We start from the raw sequence: 23,547 nt of genomic DNA on the forward strand, positions 1-23,547 counted from the left end.
AAGTTGCCTGTCCCCTGGGTGCAGTGCAGACTAAAGCCTGGGATGTAAGTTACAGGAAGCCCGATTTTTGTCAGCATGGTAGCAGTGGAAATGAAAGCAGGGCTCTCCTTGAAGGGGCAGCTGCTGAAGAGCTCTCTCAGCCCCATCTCCCAGGGCGCAAAGAACCTTTTGCTCTAAGTGTGGAAGGCAGCCAGGAGAGCCTCCTGTGGCACAGCGTGGCTTTCTGCGCCCCCCCCCCCCCCCCGCCCAGCAGGCCACAATCCCCGCCCCGTGCTGGTGAAGGGCTGCCTGGGGCTAGAGGAGGGAGGGAGGGGCTGCGCTTCCCCAGGAGCCCCGCCTGGCTCCCGCGGGCGGGGGGAGGAGCCCTAGCCTGGAGGCGCCGCCCTCCCTCCCTCCCGCCCCTCCCTGCTGCCGCCGCCGCCGCCCGAGGAGGTGAGTCGCTCTCCCCCTTCTTCGCAGCCCCCGCGCGGGCTCAGCCAGTCCTTCCCGGGGAGGGCAGCAGCCCCGTTCTCTTCTGCTTTCCTCTCCTTGCCTCCGCCGCCCGCCCGCCCGCGTTGATGCTGGACTTTCCCCTTTTCTGCGTTCCCCTCTCCTAACCTCCATGTTCTCTGCCTCCGCTTTCCTCCGCGCTGCTTTATTTCCAAGGAGTAGCTGCCCTGTGGACGTTTGTGCAAGATGCAGGAGCTGGGGGATATCACTCACAAACGCCTTCCATGAAATCCAACGACCTTCTGCCTCTTCTCATAAAACGTAACTTAAGAGACGTCTGCTTGCCACCCAAGTAGGGAGTAACCAGGGGGCGTTTATCATCATCCCCAAGGCTTCTGCTCCTCCTCTCTTGGATCTTCGCGTTTGCCCCTGGGGGGCATGTTTCCCCTGCTTTCTGGTCCTGCCCACGCAGCAGGGCGGGCACTTGGCAGGAGGCTGCTTTGCATTCTTCCTGGCTTGGGGACAGTTTCCTTTTCCACAGAGAATAGTTTTGGGGGAGGGGGGGGTTAATCGTGCCTTGTTGACGGAGTTCCCCACTCCTTGCAACTTCTTACTGAGTTCTGGGATCAAAATTCTAGCTGTGTTATGCTCTTTCTAGTAAGGTTTCTCTAGTACATCTTTATGTCTCTTTTTTACAAAACAGCCCTGCTTTGTAAATGGTGATGAACATGCAAGAATGGTTGCAAAGCAGAAATGCTCTTAAGCCTTTTGAAATAATCTTTAACCAGACTAACTGCACCATGTTGTATTGAGTCATAGAAGGGATGAGAACTTGGAAAAATATGCAGAGGTTTCCCTTTATTGGACATTCTCTATGTGGCAGCTGAAGCGAGATTATATGGTTTCTTTCTCTGTATTCTCCCCACCCCACCCCATCTTTGGAAAGGAGGGGTCTGGGTAAAAGTCGGATCTACATGGATCTTCATGAATTCATATGATTTTTACATTGAAATGAAATCAAACCACTGTAATTCTATAGATCCTGTCTTAGACTATAGGTAGGACCACAAAAATCATGCCTCCACGAATTCATGGCGCCTCAGCAGTGCAAAAACTGGCTTCCAAAGCACAGATCCTGATGAATTCATATGATTTTTATGGTGAAATGAAATCAAACCACCATCATGTTGTAGATCCTCTCTTAGACTATAGGCAGCACCAGAAAAATCATGCCTCCACAAATTTGTGCCGCCACACCACTGAAAAAACATGTTTCCAAACCACGGATCCTCATGGATCCTCATGATTTTTGCTTTGGGCCACGCCAAGATAACCAGCCAATCACATATCATGTCCATGGGCACATGCTGCACCACAGAAATCATGGATCCACAGCTTCGTGGCAGCGCCAGGGACCAAAAGCTTGCTTTTGGACCACGGATCCTCATGGATCCACGTGATTTTTGCCTTGGATCCCCCCAAGCCCTCCATCCAGTCACATGTCATGTCCATGGGCACAGTTTACACCGCAGAACTCATGGATCCATGGCTTCGTGGCAGCGCCAGGGACCAAAAACTTGCTTTTGGACCACGGATCCTCATGGATCCACATGATTTCTTCTTTGGATCCCCCCAAACCCTCCATCCAGTCACATATCATGTCCATGGGCACAGTTTACACCACAGAACTCATGGATCCATGGCTTCGTGGCAGCGCCAGGGACCAAAAACTTGCTTTTGGACCACGGATCCTCATGGATCCACATGATTTCTTCTTTGGATCCCCCCAAACCCTCCATCCAGTCACATATCATGTCCATGAGCAGAGTGTGCAACACAGAAATCGTGGATCCATGTCTTCGTGGCAGCGCCAGGGACCAAAAACATGATTTTAGACCACGGATCGTCATGGATCCACATGATTTCTGCTTCGGATCCCCCCAAGCCCTCAAACCAATCACATATCATGTCCATGAGCAGAGTCTGCACCACAAAAATCATGACTCCACATCTTCGTGGCAGCATCAGGGACCAAAAACATGATTTTGGACCACGGATCCTCATGGATCCACATGATTTCTGCTTCGGATCCCTCAAACCCTCCATCCAGTCACTTATCATGTCGATGGGCAGTGTTTGCACCACAGAAATCGTGGATCCATGGCTTCGTGGCAGCGCCAGGGACCAAAAACTTGCTTTTGGACCACGGATCCTCATGGATCCACGTGATTTTTGCTTCGGATCCCCCCAAACCCTCCATCCAGTCACTTATCATGTCCATAGGCAGTGTTTGCACCACAGAAAATGTGGATCCACAGCTTCGTGGCAGCGCCAGGGACCAAAAACTTGATTTTGGACCACGGATCCTCATGGATCCATGTGATTTTTGCTTTGCATCCCCAAGCCCTCCATCCAGTCACGTATCATGTCCATGGGCACAGTTTCCACCACAGAAATCATGGGTCCACGGTTTCGTAGCAGTGCCAGGAAACAAAAACTTGGTTTAGAACCACGGATCCTCATGGATCCACATGATTTCTGCTTTGGATCCCCCCAAGCCCTCAATCCAATCACATATCATGTCCGTGAGCAGAGTCTGCACCACAAATCGTGGATCCATGTCTTCGTGGCAGCGCCAGGGATCAAAAACCTGCTTTTGAAGCAAGGATCCTCATGGATTTATGCGATATTTGCTTCGGATCCCTACAAGCCCTCCATACAGCCACACGTCATGTCCATGGGCAGAGTTTCCACCACAGAAATCATGTATCCACGGTTTCGTGGCAGCGCCAGAAATCAAAAACTTGGTTGTGAACCACGGATCCTCATGGATCCACGTGATTTCTGCTTCAGATCCCCCCAAGCCCTACATCCAATCACATATCATGTCCATGGGCAGAGTTTGCACCACAGAAATCATGGATCCACGGCTTTGTGGCAGCACCAAGAACCAAAAACTTGCTTTTGGACCACGGATTCTCTTGGATTCACATGATTTCTGCTTTAGATCCCCCCAAACCCTCCATCCAGTCACTTATCATGTCCATGGGCAGTGTTTGCACCACAGAAATTATAGATCCACAGCTTCGTGGCAGTGCCAGGGACCAAAAACTTGCTTTTGGACCACGGATCCTCATAAATCCACGTGATTTTTGCCTTGGATCCCCCCAAGCCCTCCATCCAGTCACATATCATGTCCATGGGCACAGTTTACACCACAGAACTCATGGATCCATGGCTTCGTTGCAGCGCCAGGGACCAAAAATTTGCTTTTGGACCATGGATCCTCATGGATCCACGTGATTTCTGCTTTGGATCCCCAAGCCCTCAATCCAATCACATATCATGTCCATGAGCAGAGTCTGCACCACAGAACTCATGGATCCATGGCTTCGTTGCAGCGCCAGGGACCAAAAACTTGCTTTTGGACCACGGATCCTCATGGATCCATGTGATTTTTGCTTCGGATCCCTCCAAGCCCTCCATCCAGTCACATATCATGTCCAGGGGCACAGTTTACACCACAGAACTCATGGATCCATGGCTTCGTTGCAGCGCCAGGGACCAAAAACTTGCTTTTGGACCACGGATCCTTATGGATCCACGTGATTTCTGCTTTGGATCCCCAAGCCCTCAATCCAATCACATATCATGTCCATGAGCAGAGTCTGCACCACAGAACTCATGGATCCATGGCTTCGTTGCAGCGCCAGGGACCAAAAACTTGCTTTTGGACCACGGATCCTCATGGATCCACGTGATTTTTGCTTCGGATCCCTCCAAGCCCTCCATCCAGTCACATATCATGTCCATGGGCACAGTTTACACCACAGAACTCATGGATCCATGGCTTTGTTGCAGCGCCAGGGACCAAAAACTTGCTTTTGGACCACGGATCCTCATGGATCCACGTGATTTCTGCTTTGGATCCCCAAGCCCTCAATCCAATCACATATCATGTCCATGAGCAGAGTCTGCACCACAGAACTCATGGATCCATGGCTTCGTTGCAGCGCCAGGGACCAAAAACTTGCTTTTGGTCCACGGATCCTCATGGATCCACGTGATTTTTGCTTCGGATCCCTCCAAGCCCTCCATCCAGTCACATATAATGTCCATGGGCACAGTTTACACCACAGAACTCATGGATCCACGGTTTCATGGCAGCGCCAGAAATCAAAAACTTGGTTATGAACCACCGATCCTCATGGATCCACTTGATTTTTGCCTTGGATCCCCCCAAGCCCTCCATACAGCCACATATCATGTCTATGGGGAGAGTTTCCACCACAGAAATCATGGCTCCATGGTTTCATGGCAGCGCCAGGGACCAAAAACTTGGTTTTGAATCACGGATCCTCATGGAGCAATAGTAGAGGCGAAGTGCTGAGAGAATCTGTTAATGAATAATGAAACTGAGAGTAGTATGTGGAATGGAAAAGGTCTGTGTTTTTACTTGGAGGCAAAATAAGCAGGCCTGATGTGACCAGGAGGAAATGGAGAAAAGGTCACATATGAAAATGAGGCCAGGCATCAGCAGTTCTCAGAATTTGATTAAGCAGAGACAAAACTACATTGAGATCATGTTCTCTTGCCTATGTCCCTCTTTCAGATCGAGCAGAGTAGCCACCGGACAAGTTGTAGTGACGCTTCCAGGAACGCCTCAGGTAGGAATCTAATGCAGCAGTCCACAAATTTTCACCTTGACTGGCTAGCCAACTGCGCTGCATGGATGTTATATGAACATACAAAGCTCCCATATACTGAATCAGACCCTGGGTCCATCAAAGTCAGTCTTCTCTACTCAGACTGGCAGCGGCTCTCCAGGGTCTCAAGTTGAGGTTTTTCATGCCTACTTGCCTGGACCCTTTTGCGTTGGAGATGCCAGTGGGGATGGAACCTGGGACCTTCTGCTTACCAAGCAAATGCTCTACCACTGAGCCACCGTCCATGGAGCAGTCTCTTGTTTGGCCTCTGCATGAATGAGTGAACTCTGGGGGGAGGAGGAGGGTATGTGTAGTTCTCCCTGACCCAAATGAGGAGAAACCCTCCTCTTCTCCTGGCGTGGGCAAGAGAGGCCTTGTGTTCTCCAGTGGTTCTCGTAATGCCCAACGTACAACAACAAGCAACCACTGGAAGAGGCTGTCTGTTCAGAGGGGTTGTGGCTGCCCCTACGTCAGCATAAGGGGTCTTTCCTCACTTTTAGGAAGCCAAAGTGAAGTTTCAGTCGTCTTATGTTCCTCATCTAGAGTCTGAGAGCTAAATCTTCCCTTCTCTGTTTGTGAACAGAACATCACTACCAAAATTTACAAATTCTTGCAGATAAAATGAGGGGAAGTGGTGTTAGTGAATTCCAGTGCAGGTTTGTCTGCAGTGCATTTTCTCTCAGCCTGGAAGTTCCTGGGTGCTGCAGACTGGCTTGTGGGAAGTGAAAGTGACCTCTGGCAGCCATTTCAGTGAGGGGCCTCTCCTTCGCATAATGGATTTGGACCTGGGGCCAACTAGAGGGGATTTCCCAAGAAGATAGAAAAAAATCTCCACGTGTGTGCAGTAAGCACATAATTCCAGAGGTACATATTACGGACAACTTGCGTTTCACCCATGTATTCTGCAGGTCAAGGCTGTGAGCCCTTTGTTTAACAGGATAATCTTTTTTTGTACTGTAATAATGACGTAGCAAGACCTTAATTAAGCTATATTGCATGGCTTTAGAACTATGATCCATGGCATGCTTTATGTATAGGAAATTGTTCTGAGGGAAGAATCTGGAAAATACTGAAGCTTGTTTGGCCCTTGTTTTGCTGTAATTTTATTTGCATGGCACATGAATTAAAATAAGTAAGCCCTTTTAAGTGTCGCGGAAAGCTTTCTAGCTTTAATGCTCTTTCCCTTAAAAGCCGTTTACATTTTCCAGCAGTCAAATATTCTTTTAAGTTTATCGGTTTCCTGCTTGGTGTTATGCAACTGCCTTCATGAAGGGTGTGGACTGGGTTTCACTGCAGAATACTGTGCAGCATACAGAGAGGAGTGACTCACTGTGCTGGGCAGGGGGAGCTCAGCTGGTTACTCTGGACTAAGCTGAGTTCTTTCTCTCTCTGGCAAAGCGAGAGAGGCCCCGTGGAGCCTGGGGCACCTGGAACTGGTCTGCTCCTTCAAGGTCTGGATTTTACTTTTCTCTAAAGTGTGTTTCTGGCCCTCTTCCTTACAGAGGGAGGTGGGAATGCACCTCAGCAAGGAAGAGGTAAACCTTCTGGTTCCCCCCCACCCCCGAAATTTATATAATGCAGACTATGAGTGGACTGCAATCATAAATTGTATTCAATATAAATAATTATAAACTTATATATAAATACATTCAACAAAACAAATATGCTGTCAATGCCATAAATCAGTTGCAGCCTTAAAACCTGTTCTTTCATTCTGTCAGAAAAAGAATAAATTATGACATCACTATCAATTGGACTGCCAATCGAAGGAAGCTAGAATTCCACCTACATTAAAACTCCAAAGTAGCTCCACAAATGTAATTTTAATTGCTAAGTTTTATTGTTTTAATACTGTAACTTATAATTGGCATTTTAATTATTGTTAGCTGCCCTGAGGCCATTTGCAGAGAGAGCAGGATAGAAATTTGAAGTAAATAAATGAATAAATTCACAAAGTGTTCACAAATGCTGACATCAGCCTGGCTTCTGTAGTCCCTGGCTTCTCAGAGTCCAGGCTGTCTTCATCAGAGACAGGAGAGCAGCAATTAAGCTTAAGCAAATGGGCCGCTGTAGAGCAGACCTGTGTTGTTTAATTTCTTACTGGACTAAAGCAGAAAGTGCCTTTTTGCCCCCTTGATCTTCACTGGCCCAGGTGCTTCTGCTTAAACTGTCAGCCCTAATGTTAATAATGGTTAATGTATATTTACCGCCTTGTCTAAACAGAGGAGACTTTTCAGCACAATGGAACAGTTTTAGCATGTATATTGAGAGTCTGGAGCAGGAGTACCCCTCTGCTGAATTTATAATTATGGGTGATTTTAATGCTACAATAGGTAAAGATAATTATGCATGATGTAAATCCTTGGGTCTTGACCTGCACGACACCCTCCCTGAATTCCTGATTTTTCCAAGGTCCTCCGCATGTCAGTTCTGCTTTAAGGGGGAGCCGTTAAGGTTTTAAACAGAAGGTGTTGCTCCACACTTTCTAAAGACCAAGGTTCTTCATAACATCAAAATGGGCAGCCCTGTTCCCTCAGTCAAGGAAGCCAAGAAGAAGAAGATGATGATATTGGATTTATATCCCGCCCTATACTCTGAATCAGGCTCAGAGTGGCTCACAATCTCCTTTACCTTCCTTCCCCACAACAGACACCCCGTGAGGTGGGTGGGGTTGAGAGAGCTTTCCCAGAAGCTGCACTTTCAAGGACAACTCCTGCGATAGCTATGGCTGACCCAAGTCCATTCCAGCAGCTGCAAGTGGAGGAATGGGGAATCAAACCCAGTTCTCCCAGATAAGAGGCTGCCCTTTCAAGGACAACCTCTGCCAGAGCTATGGCTGACCCAAGGCCATTCCAGCAGCTGCAAGTGGAGGAGTGGGGAATCAAACCCAGTTCTCCCAGATAAGAGTCTGCACATTTAACCACTACACCAAACCAGAAGGCCTTCAGTTTGCAAGACTTAAGCAAGGCTGAACTCGTTAGAGTTATCGAAAGTTGGCAGCAGCTGGATGGTGGTGGTTCTTAAGCCACCCGCAGGCTTCTCAGAGTCCAGGCTGCCTTCATCAGAGACAAGTGGTGTCCAGCAAAGGGAGTGTCAAGCATACATTTTATTCTCAGTAGAAAGCTGTATTGTTTGGACATATGGACCTATGAAGCTGCCTTTGATGGACCAAGCTGCCCTTGGTCCATCAAAGTCAGTATTGTCTACTCAGACTGGCAGCGGCTCTCCAGGGTCTCAAGCTGAGGTTTTTCACACCTATTTGCCTGGACCCTTTTTTGGAGATGCCGGGGATTGAACCTGGGTCCTTCTGCTTACCAAGCAGATGCTCTACCACTGAGCCACCGTCCCTCCCCTTATTATCTTACTGTTCTGTTGCATATCAAAGTTATGTAAGCTACCCTTTAGTTCTCACCTACTGTAACAAATGTAGAAATGCCAGCTTTGAAGTTAGTGCCTTCCTGGATCCAGGATGTTTGTAACCACAAAAGATAACCCAACCTGTGATTGTAGCTTTTCACATGCATATGCAAGAATTCCTTGCATTCTGTTAGTATCTCTTTGATGTATCCTTTAAAGTCAACTATTGTGTATCAAACTGTATCACTTTCAATATGGTCGTGCCATGAGCACAGTGGACTTACAATAAACCACTACTTTATTTCAAAATCATCGTTTGGTTACCTTGAAGTCTGAATGCTTGACAGGGAGCTCTGACTCACAGAAGCGCTTCCACTCCCAGAATCTGGTTGGTCTCTATTATGCTGTTCCATTCATAAGGACATAAGAGAAGCCATGTTGGATCAGGCCAATGGCCCATCCAGTCCAACGCTCTGTGTCACACAGTGGCCAAAAAAATTATATATATATACACACTGTGGCTAATAGCCACTGATGGACCTCTACTCCATATTTTTATCTAGCCCCCTCTTGAAGCTGGCTATGCTTGTAGCCGCCACCACCTCCTGTAACTGTAATCATTAAAGTCACTGTAATCATTAAAGCCAACCTCTGGTGGGTTTCCAGACCTCTACATATCAACTCCGGTTGCATTGTCCATTGGATGCCCCACTCTGTAGGACTGATTTGTTCCATGTAATCCACAACTGCAGAGAAGATAAATATGGCTAAACCACTTTTTTTAACCTTGCCTGAAAACCAAATCTTTCATTTCGAAATGTTCTCTAGATGGTCAGTCTGGGGAGTAAAGGGTTGCTAATGAAGTTGAGGTATAGGGGGGGCAACTAAAAGGATATGGGGGCAGCTGAGTCAACTGGGTCTTCATGATCCACACAGAAGTGTTTCTCAGGAGGCGTTCCGCTTATCTCAGCGAAAGGTGGCCCCATTGCATCTCAGTCACAGGAAAGAACAACGGTGTTTTGGGACTGCTAAATAAAAGAAGAATTTAGACAATTCTAACATTTTCTAAGCAGATGAATGGAAGTGAACAGGGGAGCATTTCCAATCAGCTTGGAATTCTAGGCTCGCCCAATCTTTTAAAAATAATCTATTTCGTGCAGTTGACAAGGCTTTCCCCCAGTTAGTCCCTTGAATTTAGGCTCAGGTTTAATGTGAACTGAGCGAAGCCAGATTTCCAACCAGGACTCAGCTGTTGCTAACTGCACTTGTCGTTTATGACTGTGAGCACCAGGGCTGGGGAAGGCTTTTCCCTGAGACCCTGGAGAACTCAATACAAATGCTGCTGTGCTAAATGGACCAGTGGCTGGTACAGAAAGCACTTCTGGATACAATGGTCAATATCATCATGCTGTTTTTTTAATGTGTTAGTGTGAGAATAGTTTATTTAAAGGTATTCATTCGCATCAGAAGTTTCATCTGGTTGTAACACTTCCTGTCACATGATTAAGCTGGAAAGTTTTCCCCCTCCCCCCCAGCTCCCATGATAGATTTGTTGGAAGTCATTCTTTTTAGGACATGTATATTTTTAATGCTGCTATTGACTCCATTCTTAAGAAAATGGAGCAACTTGGTATTGTGCCGCTAATACACGAAAGGTCCCTGGCACGACAGACACCCCCGCTTTCTCCGGTGGGCAAGCCCCTAGCAGAGGAAGGCTTAGGGGAGAGGCCTAGTTTTTAGGCATGTCGTTAGAAGTTCACGGGTGTCGAGGTAGTTGGCTAATAGGGCAGCTGACCAACTTCCCCCATATCTCCTTTCCCACAATCCCTCGTGTTGTGTTGTGTTGCTGGATGCTCTCTGGATTGCTGAAGCGTCTGCTTGAGGGAGCAGCTGATGCTCAACGGGGAATTCTGACGGGTCTCCCTCCTCTCTTGCAGAATGTCCTACCCAGGATACCCTCCCTCCGGCTACCCAGCTTTTCCTGGTTATCCTGTAAGTATCAAGTGAAGCCGCTTCCAGGGCCAGGTGATCTCTGTGTCACCTTCTAGTGTGACCAGCTGCTTTGCCTGGCTTTCATGGTATCGTCTGCTGTTTTTCTTACGCTGGCTTTATTGCAGCGGCTTCTAATTCTGTGATCTGCCTTGAGTCTCAGTAAGAAGGCGTTCCAGAAATGGGGTAAATACATCAGTGGTCCTCAGTGAGCATCTGTGCAGAGGAAGGCTGGCTTGATTCTCTACTTCTTGTTGAGTTGTGTGTGTGTGGGATGAGATAAAGAGGCTTTGGACTGGAACAATGATCTCAAGTGATACAGTAAACTGCAATTGTTCAAGAAGTTGCTTTGATAAATGGGCTAGAGCTGCAGTTTATTTCCCTGTTTTATTGCTTGTGTTATCTAGTTCTCACTGCATTGTTTTCTAATTTCTATAATCCAGTTTTTGCATTGGTGACATCTTATGTGTCATGTCATACTGTTTTTATTGCATTTTTTGATTTTGTAACTCTCTATGAGTCTCAGCAAGAAACACCGCCCCCCCCCCCCAAATATCAAATAGAGCTTGATAGTAATGGGATTCTTGAAGGAAATATTCTAGATAGAATTTGATTTTGTACTCTCTCCCTTGTGCTTAAACACAAGTGAGCAGAAATATGCCTCTGTGGGTGACAGTTCAGTTGTTTGAGTCTAGCATTTCTGTTTCGGCTGTGCCCGTGTCTGGATGGCCCAGGTCTTGGATACTCAGCGGGGTCAGCCCTGGTTAGTCCTTGGATGGGAGACCCCAGGGAGGAAGTCCAGAGCTGCTGCGTGGAGGCAGGCAGGGGAAGCCACCTCTGCACAGCTCTTGCCTGAAGACCTTACTACAGTCTCACCAGTCTCCTATCGGTTATTTCAGTTTCTTTTTACAGTCTTCACCAATTGAGTCATTCTGTATTGAAACCTAATTCATTCCTTCTACAAGGTTTTGGCTTGCCTTTGTAGACCATAGTCACAGGGTTATGATCTGAAAATGCTCTTGGTAGAATCTTTACTTTAAAAGTCTTAGTAGTTATATCTTTTGGTGTCAAAATCATATCTGTTCTTGAAAAAGGGCTGTGTCTGTCTGAGATATCAGCCCACCATTACACCCCCAGTGGAAGCCTGTTCTAACGCATTAGAATAAAGTGCTTGAGATGTTATTCTGGAGTTTCTCCTCCTGCAACTGAACATTGAATTTGCTTATCTCAAAACTTGTTCTGTGTTTATTGCACGGACTGTTTTAATTAGATGTGCAGCCAGTAACCCAAATCTATTTGTTGCATGACATGGATTATATTGGTTTAACCTTTACCCAGCTGCAGGAATGGAAATGAGAATTTCAACCTTTTCTTTCAGAGCATTTGCTCAGGGGAAGGTCTTCAATGCCAAAACTTGATATTGTTTTATTAAACAGTTAAAATGCATGCAAGGGAGCTTGTGTAGTATAGGAGTTTAATCTGAAATCTCTTTTGCACTGTGCTAACTCTGTCTCTGCTGCTCTGTTTAGCCCACAGGTCAAGAATCTGTTTATCCACCTGCCGGGCAGTATCCTTATCCCACTGCACCTGGAGGTTTCCCACCTGTGGGAGGCGGTGCATACCCTGCAGCTCCACCAGTAGGTGGATTCCCAGGGGCTGCCGGTTACCCTGCACCTGGTGGATATTCGCCTGCACCTGGTGGCTACCCTGGAGCTCCTCAGCCTGGGGGGATGCCAGCTTACCCTGCAGGTATTGTGCAAAATCAGTGCATTTCTCTGTTGTAATTGAGCATATGTCCCTGGGGGCACAAGGAAGGGTTTTGTGACAGTTCTGGTTTTGGGATTGCAGCTGGGCTCCAGATGGCCAAGACCAGTTCCTCCCTGGAGAAAAGGGCAGTTTTGGGGGGTGGGCTCTAGGACATTGTGCCCCAGTGCTGAGGCCCCTCCCCTCCCAAGGCTCCACCCCCAAATCTCCAGGAATTCCCTAGCCTGGAGCTGGCTACCCTAAGGGGGACCTGGTCTCTGTAGCTGGACCATCTGTTGTGATCCCAGGAAATCTCCAGGCCCCAACTGGAGGCTAGCAACCCTAGCCCCGGGAGAGGAGGAAGCAGGAAAAGAGGAGCCGTGGGGGTTTCAGGAAAGGGAAAGAGGAAATAATGGGGGGGGGGGGGGAGAAACAAGATGCATCTCACAACTCCTTGTGGGTTCCCATTTGTATGTCCTATTCCATATTCTGTTGGTGATTATTGTTCCGTCTCAGACTGCTGGTGCATTACATATTTTTTGGTCACGGCACTTGATACAAAGGCCTAGTAGAGTCTGGTGTCAAATTCAACCTTGATTTCTGAGCTGGCAGATTTGAGAGAGAGAGAGAGAGAGAGAGAGAGAGAGATGGAATGATGGATGGAATAACATCACATGTATTTTTTAATTAATGTTTAACAAATATGTTAACTCACACTCCCCTTATTGCAGAAGCAAAGCAGTATATTGTGGCATGATGGAAACAGCCTTGGGAAAGAATGGAAATTGGCTGCTATCTCCAAACTAACTTCTAGCCATTGAAGCTTCAGAAGCCAAGGCCCAGACCCACCTGGGTCCTGTTTGTGGTGCTGTGGGGAGGGGGTGGGGGAGCAGAGGCAGCCACTGAAGGGCAGGGCAGGGCAGGGCAGGGCAGGGGCAAGTGTGGGGAGTTTGAGCCTACCTGGTCTGACTCTCATACACCACTGAAGTCAGTTTACTGAAGTCATCATTTACTGAAGTAATCAGTTTTTGGTGATGGTGTGGGATGAGAGGGAGATCAATAGAATAAGATCATGTGTTTTTTGATGAATGAATTAAAACCACTGCCTGCCACCCTTCCCTTCCAGTAGGGCCCCAAGGCAGCAAGCAGCCTTAAAACATTTCAAACATTCGGACAGCATTTAGAAATGTGCATGTTAATATTTAACAATACAATAAAAAGACATAAAAACAAATGTAACCAAGGAGGAAGGCCAATAAGAGGGGGGCACAAAATGAAACAAAAAAGGCTTCAGCTCTTGGCACAAGACAATGACAGACTCTCCAAAGCTCAGGTGCCACATCCAAGAAGATGATTTTGGATTTATATCCCACTTTTCTCTGAATCAGAGTCTCAGAGCGGCTCACAATCTCCCATATCTTCTCCCCCCACAACAGACTCCCTGTGAGGTGGGTGGGGCTGAGAGGGCTCTCACAACAGCTGCCCTTTCAAGGACAACCTCTGCCAGAGCTATGGCTGACCCAAGGCCATTCCAGCAGCTGCAAGTGGAGGAGTGAGGAATCCAACCCGGTTCTCCCAGTTAAGAGAGCTCTGGCTGACCCAAGGCCATTCCAGCAGCTGCAAGTGGAGGAGTGAGGAATCAAACCCGGTTCTCCCAGATAAGAGAGCTATGGCTGACCCAAGGCCATTCCAGCAGCTGCAAGTGGAGGAGTGGGGAATCAAACCCGGTTCTCCCAAATAAGAGAGCTATGGCTGACCCAAGGCCATTCCAGCAGCTGCAAGTGGAGGAGTGGGGAATCAAACCCGGTTCTCCCAGATAAGAGAGCTATGGCTGACCCAAGGCCATTCCAGCAGCTGCAAGTGGAGGAGTGAGGAATCCAACCCGGTTCTCCCAGATAGGAGAGCTATGGCTGACCCAAGGCCATTCCAGCAGCTGCAAGTGGAGGAGTGGGGAATCCAACCCGGTTCTCCCAGTTAAGAGAGCTCTGGCTGACCCAAGGCCATTCCAGCAGCTGCAAGTGGAGGAGTGGGGAATCCAACCCGGTTCTCCCAGATAGGAGAGCTATGGCTGACCCAAGGCCATTCCAGCAGCTGCAAGTGGAGGAGTGAGGAATCCAACCCGGTTCTCCCAGTTAAGAGAGCTCTGGCTGACCCAAGGCCATTCCAGCAGCTGCAAGTGGAGGAGTGAGGAATCCAACCCGGTTCTCCCAGTTAAGAGAGCTCTGGCTGACCCAAGGCCATTCCAGCAGCTGCAAGTGGAGGAGTGAGGAATCCAACCCGGTTCTCCCAGTTAAGAGAACTCTGGCTGACCCAAGGCCATTCCAGCAGCTGCAAGTGGAGGAGTGGGGAATCAAACCCGGTTCTCCCAGATAAGAGAGCTATGGCTGACCCAAGGCCATTCCAGCAGCTGCAAGTGGAGGAGTGAGGAATCCAACCCGGTTCTCCCAGATAAGAGAGCTATGGCTGACCCAAGGCCATTCCAGCAGCTGCAAGTGGAGGAGGGGGGAATCCAACCCAGTTCTCCCAGATAAGAGAGCTATGGCTGACCCAAGGCCATTCCAGCAGCTGCAAGTGGAGGAGTAAGGAATCCAACCCGGTTCTCCCAGTTAAGAGAGCTCTGGCTGACCCAAGGCCATTCCAGCAGCTGCAAGTGGAGGAGTGGGGAATCAAACCCGGTTCTCCCCGATAAGAGAGCTATGGCTGACCCAAGGCCATTCCAGCAGCTGCAAGTGGAGGAGTGAGGAATCCAACCCGGTTCTCCCAGATAAGAGAGCTATGGCTGACCCAAGGCCATTCCAGCAGCTGCAAGTGGAGGAGTGAGGAATCCAACCCGGTTCTCCCATTTAAGAGAGCTCTGGCTGACCCAAGGCCATTCCAGCAGCTGCAAGTGGAGGAGTGAGGAATCCAACCCGGTTCTCCCAGTTAAGAGAGCTCTGGCTGACCCAAGGCCATTCCAGCAGCTGCAAGTGGAGGAGGGGGGAATCCAACCCGGTTCTCCCAGTTAAGAGAGCTCTGGCTGACCCAAGGCCATTCCAGCAGCTGCAAGTGGAGGAGTGGGGAATCAAACCCGGTTCTCCCAGATAAGAGAGCTATGGCTGACCCAAGGCCATTCCAGCAGCTGCAAGTGGAGGAGTGAGGAATCCAACCCGGTTCTCCCAGATAGGAGAGCTATGGCTGACCCAAGGCCATTCCAGCAGCTGCAAGTGGAGGAGTGAGGAATCCAACCCGGTTCTCCCAGTTAAGAGAGCTCTGGCTGACCCAAGGCCATTCCAGCAGCTGCAAGTGGAGGAGTGAGGAATCCAACCCGGTTCTCCCAGTTAAGAGAGCTCTGGCTGACCCAAGGCCATTCCAGCAGCTGCAAGTGGAGGAGTGAGGAATCCAACCCGGTTCTCCCAGTTAAGAGAGCTCTGGCTGACCCAAGGCCATTCCAGCAGCTGCAAGTGGAGGAGTGGGGAATCAAACCCGGTTCTCCCAGATAAGAGAGCTATGGCTGACCCAAGGCCATTCCAGCAGCTGCAAGTGGAGGAGTGAGGAATCCAACCCGGTTCTCCCAGATAAGAGAGCTATGGCTGACCCAAGGCCATTCCAGCAGCTGCAAGTGGAGGAGGGGGGAATCCAACCCAGTTCTCCCAGATAAGAGAGCTATGGCTGACCCAAGGCCATTCCAGCAGCTGCAAGTGGAGGAGTAAGGAATCCAACCCGGTTCTCCCAGTTAAGAGAGCTCTGGCTGACCCAAGGCCATTCCAGCAGCTGCAAGTGGAGGAGTGGGGAATCAAACCCGGTTCTCCCAGATAAGAGAGCTATGGCTGACCCAAGGCCATTCCAGCAGCTGCAAGTGGAGGAGTGAGGAATCCAACCCGGTTCTCCCAGATAAGAGAGCTCTGGCTGACCCAAGGCCATTCCAGCAGCTGCAAGTGGAGGAGTGAGGAATGCAACCCGGTTCTCCCAGTTAAGAGAGCTCTGGCTGACCCAAGGCCATTCCAGCAGTTGCAAGTGGAGGAGGGGGGAATCCAACCCGGTTCTCCCAGTTAAGAGAGCTCTGGCTGACCCAAGGCCATTCCAGCAGCTGCAAGTGGAGGAGTGGGGAATCAAACCCAGTTCTCCCAGATAAGAGAGCTATGGCTGACCCAAGGCCATTCCAGCAGCTGCAAGTGGAGGAGTGAGGAATCCAACCCGGTTCTCCCACATAGGAGAGCTATGGCTGACCCAAGGCCATTCCAGCAGCTGCAAGTGGAGGAGTGAGGAATCCAACCTGGTTCTCCCAGTTAAGAGAGCTCTGGCTGACCCAAGGCCATTCCAGCAGCTGCAAGTGGAGGAGTGAGGAATCCAACCCGGTTCTCCCAGTTAAGAGAGCTCTGGCTGACCCAAGGCCATTCCAGCAGCTGCAAGTGGAGGAGTGAGGAATCCAACCCGGTTCTCCCAGTTAAGAGAGCTCTGGCTGACCCAAGGCCATTCCAGCAGCTGCAAGTGGAGGAGTGGGGAATCAAACCCGGTTCTCCCAGATATGAGAGCTATGGCTGACCCAAGGCCATTCCAGCAGCTGCAAGTGGAGGAGTGAGGAATCCAACCCGGTTCTCCCAGATAAGAGAGCTATGGCTGACCCAAGGCCATTCCAGCAGCTGCAAGTGGAGGAGTGAGGAATCCAACCCGGTTCTCCCAGATAAGAGAGCTATGGCTGACCCAAGACCATTCCAGCAGCTGCAAGTGGAGGAGTGAGGAATCCAACCCGGTTCTCCCAGATAAGAGAGCTATGGCTGACCCAAGGCCATTCCAGCAGCTGCAAGTGGAGGAGTGAGGAATCCAACCCGGTTCTCCCAGATAAGAGAGCTATGGCTGACCCAAGGCCATTCCAGCAGCTGCAAGTGGAGGAGTGAGGAATCCAACCCGGTTCTCCCAGATAAGAGAGCTATGGCTGACCCAAGGCCATTCCAGCAGCTGCAAGTGGAGGAGTGAGGAATCCAACCCGGTTCTCCCAGATAAGAGAGCTATGGCTGACCCAAGGCCATTCCAGCAGCTGCAAGTGGAGGAGTGAGGAATCCAACCCGGTTCTCCCAGATAAGAGAGCTATGGCTGACCCAAGGCCATTCCAGCAGCTGCAAGTGGAGGAGTAAGGAATCCAACCCGGTTCTCCCAGTTAAGAGAGCTCTGGCTGACCCAAGGCCATTCCAGCAGCTGCAAGTGGAGGAGTGGGGAATCAAACCCGGTTCTCCCAGATAAGAGAGCTACGGCTGACCCAAGGCCATTCCAGCAGCTGCAAGTGGAGGAGTGAGGAATCCAACCCGGTTCTCCCAGATAAGAGAGCTATGGCTGACCCAAGGCCATTCCAGCAGCTGCAAGTGGAGGAGTGAGGAATCCAACCCGGTTCTCCCATTTAAGAGAGCTCTGGCTGACCCAAGGCCATTCCAGCAGCTGCAAGTGGAGGAGTGAGGAATCCAACCCGGTTCTCCCAGTTAAGAGAGCTCTGGCTGACCCAAGGCCATTCCAGCAGCTGCAAGTGGAGGAGGGGGGAATCCAACCCGGTTCTCCCAGTTAAGAGAGCTCTGGCTGACCCAAGGCCATTCCAGCAGCTGCAAGTGGAGGAGTGGGGAATCAAACCCGGTTCTCCCAGATAAGAGAGCTATGGCTGACCCAAGGCCATTCCAGCAGCTGCAAGTGGAGGAGTGAGGAATCCAACCCGGTTCTCCCAGATAGGAGAGCTATGGCTGACCCAAGGCCATTCCAGCAGCTGCAAGTGGAGGAGTGAGGAATCCAACCCGGTTCTCCCAGTTAAGAGAGCTCTGGCTGACCCAAGGCCATTCCAGCAGCTGCAAGTGGAGGAGTGAGGAATCCAACCCGGTTCTCCCAGTTAAGAGAGCTCTGGCTGACCCAAGGCCATTCCAGCAGCTGCAAGTGGAGGAGTGAGGAATCCAACCCGGTTCTCCCAGTTAAGAGAGCTCTGGCTGACCCAAGGCCATTCCAGCAGCTGCAAGTGGAGGAGTGGGGAATCAAACCCGGTTCTCCCAGATAAGAGAGCTATGGCTGACCCAAGGCCATTCCAGCAGCTGCAAGTGGAGGAGTGAGGAATCCAACCCGGTTCTCCCAGATAAGAGAGCTATGGCTGACCCAAGGCCATTCCAGCAGCTGCAAGTGGAGGAGGGGGGAATCCAACCCAGTTCTCCCAGATAAGAGAGCTATGGCTGACCCAAGGCCATTCCAGCAGCTGCAAGTGGAGGAGTAAGGAATCCAACCCGGTTCTCCCAGTTAAGAGAGCTCTGGCTGACCCAAGGCCATTCCAGCAGCTGCAAGTGGAGGAGTGGGGAATCAAACCCGGTTCTCCCAGATAAGAGAGCTATGGCTGACCCAAGGCCATTCCAGCAGCTGCAAGTGGAGGAGTGAGGAATCCAACCCGGTTCTCCCAGATAAGAGAGCTATGGCTGACCCAAGGCCATTCCAGCAGCTGCAAGTGGAGGAGTGAGGAATCCAACCCGGTTCTCCCATTTAAGAGAGCTCTGGCTGACCCAAGGCCATTCCAGCAGCTGCAAGTGGAGGAGTGAGGAATCCAACCCGGTTCTCCCAGTTAAGAGAGCTCTGGCTGACCCAAGGCCATTCCAGCAGCTGCAAGTGGAGGAGGGGGGAATCCAACCCGGTTCTCCCAGTTAAGAGAGCTCTGGCTGACCCAAGGCCATTCCAGCAGCTGCAAGTGGAGGAGTGGGGAATCAAACCCGGTTCTCCCAGATAAGAGAGCTATGGCTGACCCAAGGCCATTCCAGCAGCTGCAAGTGGAGGAGTGAGGAATCCAACCCGGTTCTCCCAGATAGGAGAGCTATGGCTGACCCAAGGCCATTCCAGCAGCTGCAAGTGGAGGAGTGAGGAATCCAACCCGGTTCTCCCAGTTAAGAGAGCTCTGGCTGACCCAAGGCCATTCCAGCAGCTGCAAGTGGAGGAGTGAGGAATCCAACCCGGTTCTCCCAGTTAAGAGAGCTCTGGCTGACCCAAGGCCATTCCAGCAGCTGCAAGTGGAGGAGTGAGGAATCCAACCCGGTTCTCCCAGTTAAGAGAGCTCTGGCTGACCCAAGGCCATTCCAGCAGCTGCAAGTGGAGGAGTGGGGAATCAAACCCGGTTCTCCCAGATAAGAGAGCTATGGCTGACCCAAGGCCATTCCAGCAGCTGCAAGTGGAGGAGTGAGGAATCCAACCCGGTTCTCCCAGATAAGAGAGCTATGGCTGACCCAAGGCCATTCCAGCAGCTGCAAGTGGAGGAGGGGGGAATCCAACCCAGTTCTCCCAGATAAGAGAGCTATGGCTGACCCAAGGCCATTCCAGCAGCTGCAAGTGGAGGAGTAAGGAATCCAACCCGGTTCTCCCAGTTAAGAGAGCTCTGGCTGACCCAAGGCCATTCCAGCAGCTGCAAGTGGAGGAGTGGGGAATCAAACCCGGTTCTCCCAGATAAGAGAGCTATGGCTGACCCAAGGCCATTCCAGCAGCTGCAAGTGGAGGAGTGAGGAATCCAACCCGGTTCTCCCAGATAAGAGAGCTCTGGCTGACCCAAGGCCATTCCAGCAGCTGCAAGTGGAGGAGTGAGGAATGCAACCCGGTTCTCCCATTTAAGAGAGCTCTGGCTGACCCAAGGCCATTCCAGCAGCTGCAAGTGGAGGAGTGAGGAATCCAACCCGGTTCTCCCAGTTAAGAGAGCTCTGGCTGACCCAAGGCCATTCCAGCAGCTGCAAGTGGAGGAGTGGGGAATCAAACCCGGTTCTCCCAGATAAGAGAGCTATGGCTGACCCAAGGCCATTCCAGCAGCTGCAAGTGGAGGAGTGAGGAATCCAACCCGGTTCTCCCACATAGGAGAGCTATGGCTGACCCAAGGCCATTCCAGCAGCTGCAAGTGGAGGAGTGAGGAATCCAACCCGGTTCTCCCAGTTAAGAGAGCTCTGGCTGACCCAAGGCCATTCCAGCAGCTGCAAGTGGAGGAGTGAGGAATCCAACCCGGTTCTCCCAGTTAAGAGAGCTCTGGCTGACCCAAGGCCATTCCAGCAGCTGCAAGTGGAGGAGTGAGGAATCCAACCCGGTTCTCCCAGTTAAGAGAGCTCTGGCTGACCCAAGGCCATTCCAGCAGCTGCAAGTGGAGGAGTGGGGAATCAAACCCGGTTCTCCCAGATAAGAGAGCTATGGCTGACCCAAGGCCATTCCAGCAGCTGCAAGTGGAGGAGTGAGGAATCCAACCCGGTTCTCCCAGATAAGAGAGCTATGGCTGACCCAAGGCCATTCCAGCAGCTGCAAGTGGAGGAGTGAGGAATCCAACCCGGTTCTCCCAGATAAGAGAGCTATGGCTGACCCAAGACCATTCCAGCAGCTGCAAGTGGAGGAGTGGGGAATCCAACCCGGTTCTCCCAGATAAGAGAGCTATGGCTGACCCAAGGCCATTCCAGCAGCTGCAAGTGGAGGAGTGAGGAATCCAACCCGGTTCTCCCAGATAAGAGAGCTCTGGCTGACCCAAGGCCATTCCAGCAGCTGCAAGTGGAGGAGTGAGGAATCCAACCCGGTTCTCCCATTTAAGAGAGCTCTGGCTGACCCAAGGCCATTCCAGCAGCTGCAAGTGGAGGAGTGAGGAATCCAACCCGGTTCTCCCAGTTAAGAGAGCTCTGGCTGACCCAAGGCCATTCCAGCAGTTGCAAGTGGAGGAGGGGGGAATCCAACCCGGTTCTCCCAGATAAGAGAGCTATGGCTGACCCAAGGCCATTCCAGCAGCTGCAAGTGGAGGAGTGAGGAATCCAACCCGGTTCTCCCAGATAAGAGAGCTCTGGCTGATCCAAGGCCATTCCAGCAGCTGCAAGTGGAGGAGTGAGGAATCCAACCCGGTTCTCCCACTTAAGAGTGCTCTGGCTGACCCAAGGCCATTCCAGCAGCTGCAAGTGGAGGAGTGGGGAATCCAACCCGGTTCTCCTAGATAAGAGTCTGCGCGCTTAACTGCTACACCAAACTGGCCTTTCTCAGGTTCCTATCTGTTTAGCCTCAGAGGCACCTGAAGGAAGAACTGTTGGCTGTTGGGCAAGCAAGAACGAGGGCTGGTCTGCCTGGAAGCAGCAGCAGCAGCAGAGGTGCTGTTGATGTGGAATAAGCTGTAGTTCTTGCCCACACAAAGATTTCTGTTTATCTTGATGGAGCTTTTATGGGTTTGGGCTCTTTGTGCAGCTCTGCTGTTCTAAGTTAAACCTGTGAGACAGATCTGGACTTTGAATAAATGAAGCTGTATAGAGAGGAAAAAATTGAGGTGAGGAAAGTTTTAGGGTCCTGTAAAGCAGAAAGGGAAGAGAGCCAGTGTGGGGAAGAGGTTAGGGGGCCCTGGTAGCTCAGACCCCCACATCCTGCCATGGAGGAGAGGAGAACCATGGAAGCTGCTTTGGGTCGTGTCCGTCCCGCCCAGCCCACTGGGGAGAAAGGCAGGGTAGAAATGAAGTGAATAAATGAAGTAATAGAAAGTGTATGAAGGTTAGTTTTTGTTTATTTTGGCTCCAGTGGCATCCTTTCTCTCTTCTTCTTTTTCTCCCAGGTTCTGGGTTTGGGGCCCCCTCTAATGGGGCCAGCTTTGGCTATCCCCAGCCGCCCTCACAGAGTTATGGAGGAGGTGGACCTGCCCAAATGCCAGGTATGCGCTTGATTGCAGTTCTTCCAGGGTGGAACACAAAATAGAAGACCATGAAAGCAAATGTTGAGCCAAGCAGTGACTTAGACAGGAGCTGCGTCTTTCACATGAAGCAATATTTAGAGAGTTGCTGCAGCTCCCTCATGTACAGTGCCCCCGCCCTGCTCACCATGTGGATGAAACAGCCGCTCCACACCATCTCCAGCAGCTTCTAGACCCACTGGAGGCCCTGAACAGTCCTGCAGAAAATGTCACTGCCGCTCTGTTTAGCTTGTAAACCCCAGTGGGAAGACATGGCTAAATAACAGCTTTCAGTAACCAGGCGAGCACCAGTGCTGAGTTAACACTGCGCCCGTTAGCCAAGAGGGGGAGGGGAGGGAGCTTGTAAATTTATGGCCTGGCCCTGGGCACCTCCATGGGCTCAGTAGGCTGCTAGTATCAAGCCTGCATTGGGACTTAATTATGTTTTTCTGACATAAGAGCCCAGGTCCATCACAACCAAGAAAGAGCCCCAGGCACAGAGGATGGCCAAAGTGGGTGTCTGCTGCTGGGAGTACGAGTCCTGTTTCCACACTGCTTGTCACCCTATGGAGCAGGTGGGCTGGGAGCTTCTGTCAGCTTTGGTTCCTGACGGGAGCAATGTGGGCTATAAAAACAAATTGTAAGTGCTGATGGCAACCCCAGATTTCAGTGGGTGAGGGAGCAGAGGTTTCTTCAGGCAGGAGGAGAAGGAAGGGGAATGGGCTCTCAGAGTGGGGCAGAAGGTGGTCCACGGCAGGAGAGGTTTGGCTGGTTCTCAGTGAGGCAGCATTTCCTCTGAAGGATCGGGTCCACAGCTTAGCGATGCTCTCTGGTCCAGCCCTCTGATTTCTGAAACATTGACGTATTAGTCACAACATCCAAATGGGGTTTCTGGAGGCAGAATGCGTCTCCAGGGGGCAGGTGCTGGAATGCAGATAGCAGGGGAGGGGTGCTGTTTGTGGGCCCTGCCGGTGGCCTTCCCTAACTGTTGGAACCAGGATGTGGGGCTAGATGGGCCCCTCCCCACATGTCCCTGCTTATGTTCTTAGGTCCCTTCACAAGTCTGGAGAGTCTCGTGTGCTTTGCATGCCACTGTAGGGAGTTCTTCAGGAGGGAAATTCCCAATCAAGACTAGTCGTAGTGCAACTTGAATTGATGGCAGACCCTATTGAACATTCTGCCCTAATGGAATCTTCTTTTCTTCAGTTGGGTATCCTGGTGGTCAGATGCCTACTCCAGTACCTCCTCAGGTATGTTGCTTATACTCCTCTCTTTAACAATATTGTTGTTTTTGTTGGGAAAGAATGTGAACTCTTTGGATGAACGGAAAAGTAACCAGGGCTGCTACCCAGAGCAGCTACCCAGCAGCAATCTGGTTGCTGGTGCAATTCGGTCTGCATCAGAGATCCCAGAGAGCCCCGGCTCATCCATTTGCTTCCATGGTTTTCCATTTACACCTGCTGTGCATTCAAGTCCTGCCCCCCTCCACCCCCGCTAGGTTCTCACATGACCTTCAGGAGTCCCTCACCACCTTATTTTAGTTCTTGCTTTGGGGAGCATGGATAGTACAGTGCTGCATAGAAACAGTGCAGTACCTTTTTTTAAAAAAAGCCTTCCACATACATGCTAATAATTCCAGCGATCCCCCTCCCCTCCCTAAAAGGCTGGCTGAGCTGTGGG

At 50.6% G+C, this 23,547-nt stretch overlaps 1 protein-coding gene across 1 annotated transcript in view; it reads left to right on the forward strand.

Moving 5' to 3' along the window:
- The first annotated feature begins 4,984 nt into the window (after window positions 1-4,984).
- The window catches only part of ANXA7 (annexin A7), a 47,568-nt gene continuing 29,005 nt past the window's right edge, over window positions 4,985-23,547 (forward strand). Inside the window, exons 1-5 of the mRNA XM_060236664.1 lie at window positions 4,985-5,096; window positions 10,430-10,484; window positions 12,011-12,230; window positions 21,754-21,849; window positions 23,074-23,117. Coding sequence (XP_060092647.1) covers window positions 10,431-10,484; window positions 12,011-12,230; window positions 21,754-21,849; window positions 23,074-23,117 — 414 coding nt within the window. The 5' untranslated portion in view covers window positions 4,985-5,096; window position 10,430. The remainder of the gene's footprint in view (window positions 5,097-10,429; window positions 10,485-12,010; window positions 12,231-21,753; window positions 21,850-23,073; window positions 23,118-23,547) is intronic.

Source organism: Heteronotia binoei, chromosome 4 (assembly GCF_032191835.1).
Source record: "Heteronotia binoei isolate CCM8104 ecotype False Entrance Well chromosome 4, APGP_CSIRO_Hbin_v1, whole genome shotgun sequence".
NCBI lineage: Eukaryota > Metazoa > Chordata > Lepidosauria > Squamata > Gekkonidae > Heteronotia > Heteronotia binoei.